At 40.9% G+C, this 11,395-nt stretch overlaps 1 protein-coding gene across 1 annotated transcript; it reads left to right on the forward strand.

Annotated features, from left to right (window-relative positions):
* Positions 1-8,836: 8,836 nt before the first annotated feature.
* Positions 8,837-9,338, forward strand: SERLADRAFT_432842 (uncharacterized protein; the record flags this gene model as incomplete). The annotated part of the gene is made up of 2 exons (XM_007313009.1): positions 8,837-8,968; positions 9,027-9,338. The coding sequence occupies 2 exons, from the start codon at positions 8,837-8,839 to the stop codon at positions 9,336-9,338; spliced, it is 444 nt and encodes a 147-aa protein (XP_007313071.1).
* Positions 9,339-11,395: the final 2,057 nt, after the last annotated feature.

Here is an 11,395-nt window from a genome sequence, read left to right on the forward strand (position 1 = left end):
AAGGAAAAAAGTATTTGAGGGTTGACTGTCTTTCCGACATGGAGCAAGCAGTAGTGGTTTCTTGAAGTTTTTTTCATGATTTTCGCTCTTTTCCTTACTTTTTTCTGCATTTCCGTACTTTTTTCTGGATTCACACTACTCATAATACTTGTGCAATACACATGAATGGGCACAGATCTCTAATATAAATATTTTATGCCTTTGCTGTTGCTGTATAGACTTTCAAAAGAGTACCACTACCTATGCGAACCCTGAAAATAGGGTTAGAAATGAACTTGGTGAAAAAAAAAAGATGCAACCTGGGGTAAAATGAAACAGTCAGGTCACGTGAATAATCGGTCGACAATCGGTCAATTGGTCGACCGATTCGGTGACTTCCCTGGCTATGGCGGAGTTGCCTGATGAGTCTAGACACTGGTCAGGTGATGGGTCACATGATTGGTCATGTGGCTATGAAAATATGGTCACATGATCAGTCATGTGACTTGGAAAATGAAAAGCAAAAGTACAAAAAGTAAAGCGTAAGTAGGGTGCTGGTATGTCAATTGTAACAGTAGCTGTCTAGTTCCCTTGACCAAAGCACACCCCATGCTCACTGTAAGGTATTGACCATTAGTCATACCTTGCATCCAAAATAGGTAGTGTAAACTATGTAGTTTTAAGCCACATGGCTATTTAGTCCAAGTTTGCAATTAGATTAGGACAATCTAACAGCAAACTCTTACATACCATTGAATATAACCCAGGTCAAATTCAGTACTGTGTGAGTAAGTGAGTGATAAAAGATAATCAGAGTGAATCACCATATATCAGTGAGACACTCCCCAATTTACAGTTTTTGAATTTTCCTGTATATTCAGCAATGGCTACTATTACATGAAGTAATACAAAATGGCAGAAGCAGTCTAACAGGAGTCAGACTGCCGGAACCAGTACAAAATCTAATCTCGAAGGCAATGAGCCCCAAAAATTGGAAAATGATCCACAATTGGGTCTAGAAGAACCCGGTCAAGAAGATCACAACATGGACCCACAAAGAAACACTGAGAATAGCGACACATTACAGGCACCAATCATGGCAAGGAGAGATGCCAACGAGACAAACAGGGCAGTACATCCTCTCTCAGACAAACCAACAGGTCCGTCTAGGGGAGGAGAGCATCATTTGTCCCGGGACAACAATGGCTCCTCAGTAGAGGCCCACAGGGCAATCCGCTGTCAGCAGACAGTGGATTACCAGAATTATGAGGGGGATCAAGAGATCCAAATGATGGAAGTACAGTCATCCTAGGGAGAGAGGAGTTTTCACTCCCTAGGACGGCCGAACCATTCATCACAGCCAGACAACTCCATTATATAATGGACAGACTGGTGGAGCAACAGCTCTACTAGTAGAGAGAATGGCTAAAATATGTAGGGGAGGAAAACCCCCACAGAGCGAAGCACATAAAAAGAGAAATAGCTCTCTTGCGCAGAGCAAGAGAGGCTAGGTCATGGGACCCAATATACAAGACATCATCAGCAGATGATGACTCGGACAGATTGTATGACTGTCACCCAAGTGGGAGACAATGCGCACAACAATACAGGGAACCCAATGAGATTCTGGAAGCATCTAGGGACACTATCATGGCTCCTCGTAACGAAGACGAAGGAAGTGATGAATACAGACTTGTATCAACGGAGAGCGTGACAGTCCTACAATGGGCCTTATTATCAATGGTGAAAAGTATACACTTTTTCATAAGGTAGTTGGGGTATTGGAAATATGAAATAGATTCCCACATCACAGCTTACTTGAGCGGAGCGTCAGGTAATTATCATGTTTAAAATGACAGACTTACAGATGGTTTTGCCTGGCGTCAAACATCTACCCGTGCAGCAAGAACTTGCTCTAAGCTTTTTTTCTCCAGAATGAACAGAGGGGGTCAAGTTTCAGATGGCGGAATAGCGGTACTGAAGTGATAGCTGGCTGGCTGCGGCTGAGAGTAGTAGCTGGCTGGTTTCAACTGAAGGTGGGGTGAGCTAACTTGGGTTCATTACTCAAGTCCAGCAAGCTATTGGGGTTGTGGATAAACAGGCTGGTTTCTCCGTTGTCACTCCTTTTGGAGTTTTCTGCTGCTTCACTTCAGCTGGCTTTGGATGCTTCTTGCCATGGGTTTTTTGTCTCCCCTTTGTGACTGGAAGGAAAATCTAAAGGCAGTCAGTCATAGGATATAATCTGGGAAAGAAGGACTACCTTTCCTATAGGACTGTCCAAATATTTGTCTTCCATGTCAATAGGATCCAAATGGCCTTTTGCTGCTTCTTTCCAAGCAATGACTTCTTCAAATTGATTGTTGCTCATCAGCAATGTGATAGTCAGTTTTGTTGAAGCAATAAATTTGGGGGTGGGGTCTTTGTTAGTTGAGCAAACAAAGAAATTGTATAGGCCAAGCCGGTCTTCATCAATGTCAATGTCAGTGGACAGAGGGTCAAATAGGAGAAATCGCTCGGCCTTGTGCATCTCGAGCAAATAAAGTGAAAGTTTGTGATCAGATGACCACAGTGACCATAAGCCTTGTAGTACTTGGATTGAGTCACAAGTGACTGCAGGTGATTGTTAAAGGCACACTGTTGGCATATCATGGATACTACTATAGATTTTCCATTTTTTCATTCGTTTTCATTCAACTATTCCGACATTTTGATACATTACATAAGCTTCCTAATTAGGATAAAGAAAAGTGCACTCATCCTACCTTAGACACCTCAGTCATTTACCAGAAAGACTGAGGTATAGTAACATCATTATTACAGTTAAACACATACTTACACATTCCTTTAGAGTCTTTTCATTTACAGGTACATTTGAATAATATATCAGTTATTTACCAGAAAGACTGAGAGTCTTTTCATTTACAGTTCTTGTCATCACATCAGGTTATGAGCCCTGGTGACATGTCTTTCACCAGCAATGCTTCGAGTGCTACTTTTCAAGTACCTAAACTAGCAAAGGATGGTTTGAACTGGATCACATACAAGACAAGAGTCACTACTGCTGTCGGAGCAAGAGGACTGTCTAAATTTCTACTAGGATCTGCCAGGAAGCCACCTGTCGAAAATTACAAGTACAACTTGGCAGGTGTAGCTAAACTGAATGATGGAACAGTAATGACTGAAAAGCAAATAGATGAGTATGAGGCTAAAGTGGATGAATATGCCCAAAAGGAGTGCCTCATCACACAACAACTATACTCAACCATACATGAGGAGACCTTAATCCAGATACAGGACAGGAGCTCGGCAGCTGCAATATGGGACACTCTGACCAAAATGCATGAAGGCAAGTCAGAAATGATGCAAGTGGATATCCGACGAAGGCTGCAGGACCTTAGATGTTCTGAAAGTGGCAACGTCAGGAGCCACTTGGGGGAAATGCTAATGCTAAAAGAAGAATTAGCTGGCATGGGTGCTTCGGTAGATGAAAAGGACTTTTCAGCAATGATACTATCTTTGCTACCAATTTTGTACCGCCCTCTACTATCATCAATCACTGCTGCAGCTTGCATCTCAAAAAACCCACTATCTTCGGCAGACTTGATCATTCACATTACCGAAGAGGCAGACCATAGAAACATAGCCTCAAAATCCAAAGGGGAATCTGCTATGGCTGTTAAATCATATTCAAAAATGACGAGGCAAGAGAGACACAAACACTTCAAGTGTTTGAACCCCAAATGCCCCACCAAAACAGGCCATACAGTTGAATACTGTTATGCACCAGGTTGTGGAAAGGAGAGCCAACATTCTCAAAGCCAAAAACCTACCAATAAAGCACCGGATACAAATCCTTCTGTCCCAGCCGCAAATGTCGCTGTGAGGAATCGATTTTTCTTATCGCATTCCCGTCATGTTGTGGTTAACAGACTTGATCCCTGTCACTCCTCTTGCTCTTGGACTAGAGATCACAGCCGGTATCTTATTACTTTTATCCTTTTTCTTCTTGTTCTCTATTCACACTCACGTCCTATCGTACTTACAACGAAGGAGACTTGCTGTAGACCCTCGAGAAGATATCCAAATGACATAGCAACAATCCAGTGCTATGTCTGGGAACACTTCGGAGCGATATTGATAAGCGAAGAAGGTTGTGAATCAGCGCCTTCTCATGGGCTTACTGATACAGCCAATTACACACCCCTTACCAATACTTTTTCTCATACGATTAGTAAATACGATAGATCAAACCACTTTCTCTTTCTTTTCCTATTGGTTAGTCAGTTGGTCAGACCACTTTCTTAATTCTTCCCTTTCTTGGTCTGACCCTTGCTGTTCACTATATAAAGAAGTACATACTCGATGTATTATTCTTTAGTTCAATATTAGTTTGAATTTGTGCCTATACTGATACTCTTCAAAACTCTCATACCCTGATTCATCGCCTTGCAGCAAGGACTTGACCAGGCATTGTGTTTTGTTATATAGCTTCGTATTCGTTGCCTGACAACACTGGGAAGCAGCCAAACGAGTGTTCAGATACCTTAAGGCAACGAGGAACCACCACTTACTAATTGGTCAGAGTCAAGAAGGACTGGTCAGTTTCTCGGACGCTGACTATGCTTCACATGCCCATTGACACTCTATATCTGGCTACATTTTCCGCATAAATGGTGGTGCCGTGTCCTAGAATAGCAAAACCCAACCAATAGTCACTCTATCAACAACAGAGGCCGAATACGTTGTGCTGACACATGCAACCAAAGAGGCAATCTGGATCACAAATATATGGGCCAAAATCACCAATAAATCACTGCAACCACCAGTCCCTCTGCACAGCAACAACCGTGGTGCTATAGAGCTACCAAAGAAGAATGTGTACCACTCAAAAACCAAACACATCGACATCCGCTTCCATTTTATTCGACAAACTGTAGAAAACAAAGCAATTCAAATATTCTACTGTCCTACTAAAGAAATGCCTGCACATTGCCTTACAAAACCACTGGCTCGACCCAAGCTAGAATATTTTGTTAAGATGATGGGAGTGAGTTTGGTTTGAGGGAGTGTGTTGGCATATCATGGACACTACTATAGATTTTCCATTCTTTCATTCATTTTCATTCAACTATTCCGACATTTTGATACATTACATAAGCTTCCTAATTAGGATACAGAAAAGCGCACTCATCCTACCTTAGACACCTCAGTCATTTACCAGAAAGACTGAGAGTCTTTTCATTTACAGTCTTGTCATCATATCACACACTAATATCACGCTCAATATTCTGAGAGAATAGGTAGTTAGATGTTTGATGATAAGATCAAAAAACTCACACCAACAAGCTCTGTACCAGATTTTCCCTCGCTTTTGAGGTGATGTATAGCAACACAAATATTAACTTGGCGCTGCGGCTGGATTGTTGCTGCTATCATCTTCCTCCGGTGTTGCATATGTAAGCCATGACTTGGTGTATATCTGACAACATTATTTTGGCCTACAAAACTTGTTGAGTTAACCACATATTGCAATGGTGGTGGTGGATAAGCCAAGGCTGCTGCACTGATGTGCTACTTAGGCAAGCATGGATCTGATAAAAGATAAGCTAGCACTGGAATGAAGCTGAGGGCCGAGAACATACTACCACATTGTGCGGCTGATGTTGCCTTCTTCAAGTTGGTATTTGCTCCTGGGCACGGACCAGCAGTTGCACACAGCAAGCATAACTAACTTTTGTCACACCCAAAATTAATGAAAAAGTCTGAAAGTAGTTAAAATGTATAATTGCATTTTGGACCTACAAGATTTTATCAGAATAATGTATTTTTGTTGACATATCTCTACATATCCACACTAAAATATAGTATTAATGGAAATATGTCAATAAAAAGATATCATTCTGTAGATCCAAAATGCAATCAAATATTTTAACTACTTTCAGAGTTTTCATCCATTATGAGTGTGATGAAAGTTGTTAATGCTTGCTGTGGCAGTGAAGTCTTGATGGCTCATGCTAATATTAGTGCCATCCAACTTTAGATGCTGATGCTAATACTCACCAATAGCTTCCCCGAGATTGTGAGGCAATATTAAACTATAACAAAAAACAATACCCATCTCTGACTGCACTTGCAGAGAGTAAGAGGTATAATGAGTTTGAGATTGACAGATGCTAGAGATTTTAGCAAGTAGAGGGTTGGGAGTAAACTCAAGGGTTTCTGATGAGGAGTAAAGCGGGTGATTCAAGTAATAAAAAGCTAAAGAACAATACATGAGTATGTAGGGTTTTTATAGCTAATTGTCTATTTCTCAGACCGGAAATTGAATAAAAGAAAAGTGGTCTGAGGATGAAACTATCCAATAAAAAAAAGAACAACTTATTGTACGACTTCAGGGATTAATCAGCAGGTGAGAGAATGTACTAATAACAGGTATGTCATGCATGTTCAGGAACCATATCCTTATGATGAAGTACAATCCTGACTAAAGCATCTATTAATATATCCAGGCACATATGCGGCATGGAGCCGGTTAGTGAGATCTCTACTACCAGCCCTTACCCATTGTGCTGGCTGGCTGAGAGTGTTACCCAGTCTCTGATCTGCAATATATAAAATGGTAACAATGGTTAAGAAAGCCTGTTAGGGCTATGAGAAGCAAGGTAGCAAAGGATACCTCTGTAACAACCAAGAGTTTGTTACTCCGGCGCACAACTCAGACAAGTTGTAGAGAGGATGATGAGGGAGTGGTTACCCTTTAGGCTTCAACAAGTTAGTTGTGAGGATACAACAGGAGGACTCGCTGAGGCAGTGGCTGATGATGTCATGGGCACAGCCTGTGTGACCAGCTCCACTGCGTGAGATACTTGTAGCTAAAATAAGAAGGAAGGCAGCGCAGCGCGAGAAAGAGGAGTTTTGAACAAAAGGGAAAGTGCCGCATGGCACAGTGTGTGAAAACTACAGAAAAAGGTTAAAGAGGAGAATAAAAATTAAAGGTCTGAAAATTGTGTATTGTAACAACCTCTAGCCCTAAAGCCAGAGGTGTAATGGGGAAATTGCCTGAGAACCAAGACATGGAACAAAAAGATAAGAAAACATAAATGGTCCAGAGATCAAGACCATTCCCAGGCTCAGCATCGAGACCTCTCTTTTTCTGATAGTGCTCAGCACAGAACTAACAGCAGTTGTGAGCTGTCCCATTGATGTCCTTGAGGTAGAAGAACTGCATAGAACGGTCATATGTAGTCTTACAACGGTCGCAAGTCCGGTTGATAGTAATGTCGCTGGTAGGTGTGAAATCGGCACCATTCTGGTTTGCATTTATTCACTTTTAAATCCTCTTATATATACAACTGGTGCTTTGGTGCTTTCTGAGAAACCGTCTTCTAGCGTCTTGTCTGCAATCTCATGCTATATGTGCAGCCAAGCTGGTACATCAATTTCCTCAGGTTGGGGCCACAGGCATGTTGTCACGATCCTCTTCTCTTACACCTAATACTTCACCTTTCATATCCAACTCTGACGTAGAAACACTCATCTCTCCTTATCTTATCACGTAGTCTTCCTTATCTTATCTTCTTATCTCATCATGTGACCCTAAGTCACATGATCACTTACAAATCATCTTACCAAGCTAAACACGATACATCCTCATGTCTATCAGTCAGCACCTCATGGCTGACATGAGTTCTTACATATATAAGTAGACACTCAACGATGTACATACCTTAGCTTTTGATTTCGTCTTTATACACTTGTTCAACTACTTGCTAGAGATTGACGTTGAGTTGCCTGGTTTCTTCCAGTAGTGCAACTCAGTCGTTATACATGTTCAATATATATGTCTAAAAAGGTTGTGTGCTAGGTGTGTATTATTAGCCGAGTGTGTGCATGAATTGTCCAACTAGTCTGACAGTTCACTAGACATATTTTACCACAGGTCAGCAATTTCCTCTCATAGCAATCTAACCACGCACCAGTTGCAATGTATCCCAACAGAGTATCATCTCATCCACCCTTATTCTACTGAGTTCAGCCTTGTTCTCAGTCTTGTATCTATTACTCCATCTATCTTAAAGCTTACTAAGTTCAGCCTTGTTCTCAGTCTCATATCACGCTGTATGTCACTCTCTTGCTCACTCTTTTACCAGGAAATGCCAAATCCTAGAGACAAGGATGGTGTAAGTCTCTATTCCATCCACCACTTCTACAGAGTTAACAATACATCCAGCACCTGATGATATCATTCATCCATTGTTTGAGCAGTTTGTTGCTGATGGGTACAACAATCCCAAAATATTGGTGAAATTAACATAGAACAGCATAATGTATTGTGAGTTCTCATATGTGCTGTTCACAGCCGCTATACTAATATACAAGATATAGGTTATCTCTTCTGAAAAAGAGACAAATGGTTTGGTGCATGAAGAGCACAAGAGGATTTAACCACACAATTGAGAGCATTGGACCAGGAATTGAACACCTTCAAGCAAGGCTCCCTCTGCAGGGATCACATAACCTGAGGTTGACATTGCAACAGGAGGAAAATATATGGGTATCACGGTAAGCATTCTTGATTGAGACTAAGGCGTTTTTCTCACCTTGCATAGTATACAGAGAACTCATCTTACAATACATGAAAACTTACCATCATGAAGAGGTTCTTGCACGCTGCCAACAAAGATTGAAATGAAGGTATTTCTGGACAGCAAGTGTTAACAACATATGGTGTTTTGACCAACACAATAAGTGGAGATGTTTCCAATTCTTTCTGCACGTTGGACTGGAGCCCTTCACACATTACTCACAGACAAATTTCAGACTAGTTTTTCATTACATCTTTATTCCCTGGCTTCAAATGGAGCTGGATCTCTTCATAACCAAATTCAACCGCACTGCACCTCGACATAATCCAATCAAAATATTACCACATGGGCATCCCATTGACATTTTTACAAAACCTGACCGATTCAAGTCTTGTGACTCTGCGGTAAGGGCTCCCCCATATCATTGTCATATCCACTAACTACAAATATTGTATCTACAAGATTAAGTTACATCCACCTTACCTTGAAGAGGTACACCTCAAGTATACCCCTCCGGACCACTTTGTTTTCAACCTTGTATCCCCTGCATTTCCTGCTGAGGCCCATGCCTTTCTTCAACGCTCAGGATTGCCTGTTTTTAATTGCAATAATGCATGGGTTATCTTTCATAACACGCTAGCTTACTTTGAATCCATAGTGAATGATGATCCCGAGCTCAAAACAGCTATTGCTTCCCACCCTGAAGTTCCTGTGGATGGATTGGCAGGCACAGAATACATGGCAGTGGTTGATATGCCACATTATCCCATATAAGGTGATAGTGGATCTGAGGTGGTGTATTCATTGGATGAGGGTGGCTCTGATTTTGAAAATAGTTGGACCAACAATAGCAAGTTGCCCGATCATTGAACTTAAGATCTATTTTCATGTGTGAAAACTCGAGTATTCACAAATACAATTATTAGATTTAATATCTGGTATGGGTTTTCAGTAAGGTTCATTGGACAATAGAAAATATCAACCCGGCACTCCCGGCTGAAGTGCTAAATGAACCGTAACCAAACGACTACCATATGATCAAATTATTAGTGCCAATGACTGGTACATGGATGTTTTCTGTACAGCTTTGCAATTTCTGCCACATATATATCAGGATAATGGGTTTTGAACTTCACTCATGTAACAATCAACAGTTGGAGACTAATAAATCTAAGTGAAAGGGCAGAATGCCTAAACTACAGTAGGTGTTTACTCTATAGGATATAATGTAACATACCTCAGCCGCTGGCTAGAAGGCTATAGAAATGACTGAGGTATTCCTATACTAAGCCCCCTACTCCTTATAGCAGAGGTGCTACTTGCAAAGGCACAATAACTCATAGGAGAACAATGGGTGACTCCTTGAAGTGGTGATTATGCTCTATGAAGAACAATGGCTGTTATCTGAGACTGGATTTTATCTGGTTTTGTCAGACTGGTACCCTCAGGCCTCAGTATACTGTCATATAATTCACCAACAATTCTATCATCACTCTGTTTCTTACGATCATCTTGTGTCTTCACTTTGGTTCCTTCATTTACTTTGGCTGTGCTCAAACTTCTGTTCTCCCATCTCTTTTTTTCCCAATTTTGCTCCTCTGATATCTGTTACTTTGCCCATTATATGGTAGCTCTTAGCTTGATCATAATCACCAAACCATCAGAGCTAAGAACTCCTCAGATAAGGTCCTATGGGCACTATGGGACTGTCCCCTTGGATGTATAGGGATCAGCCTTATAGCCCAGTCAAAAGTCAGACAATATATTTCACAATTGACATACCAGCACCTACTTACGCTTCACTTTTGTATTTCTACTTTTATTTTCCAAGTCACATAATCAGTCATGTGACCATTTACTTTACTTTACATTTTCAACTTTTCATAGTCACATGACCAGTCATGTGACACATCACCTGACCAGTGTCTAGACTCATCATGTGACTGGTCACATGCTAAACATCGGACTTTGGACTTTATTTACAACTGTACAGTACCTCATGTATTTTAGTATATATACAAAGAGCAATACATGGGGAAGGACTCAGCGAGTCCTCCTGTTGTATACCAACTAACTCACTGTATCTTAAGGGGTAACCACTCCCTCTTCATTTTCTTTATAGTGTGTTCCTGTGTGCGCCGGAGTAACTAACTCTTGGTTGTTACAATATAGAGTGAATTAGATATTTATATTTCCCAGTTGTTACAGAAAAGTATATACTGTATCTACTCATATCATAAATTATGGTTTTGGCAAGTCCTGAACAAGTTGATCTCAACACATCAAACCCATCAAGATTGTATCAACTTCAATCAAGATTATGAGTTGTCTCCAGTGCAATTGATATTATTGTGATACTACCATGATTTTGTTTGCACTGGTTGTAGCTTGCACTCATCCTGTGACAACACCAGCAAGGTACTACCTTGAGGCACTGAAGCATAACCACAAAGGCTATAACTCAAAGTAATAATGATACAACTCATCAAGAGAGGGAGATTGTCTTCACTAGTGTTGACAGACACTAGGAGAGAACTTGCTGAGTCCTTCCCCATGTATTACTCCAGTATATATACTACAATACATGAGGTATTATACAGTTGATAAATAAAGCTTAAGTACAATGTACAGCATGTGACCAGTCACATGTTGAGTCTAGACTAGTGTTGCCACAGTGTCAGCTAAAACTGGCTTTGTAACCAAGCTGAACTGTTATATCATGTGATTGCTTGAGCTTTGACTGCTATGAATCATGTGGCTATAGATGGTTATCACATGATAATAGCCAGCTTGCTAGGCATGACAAGGCAAGCCTTTATAAGGCTATGTCA

This window comes from Serpula lacrymans (genome assembly GCF_000218685.1).
Source record: "Serpula lacrymans var. lacrymans S7.9 unplaced genomic scaffold SERLAscaffold_1, whole genome shotgun sequence".
In the NCBI taxonomy this organism is placed as follows: Eukaryota; Fungi; Basidiomycota; class Agaricomycetes; order Boletales; family Serpulaceae; genus Serpula; species Serpula lacrymans.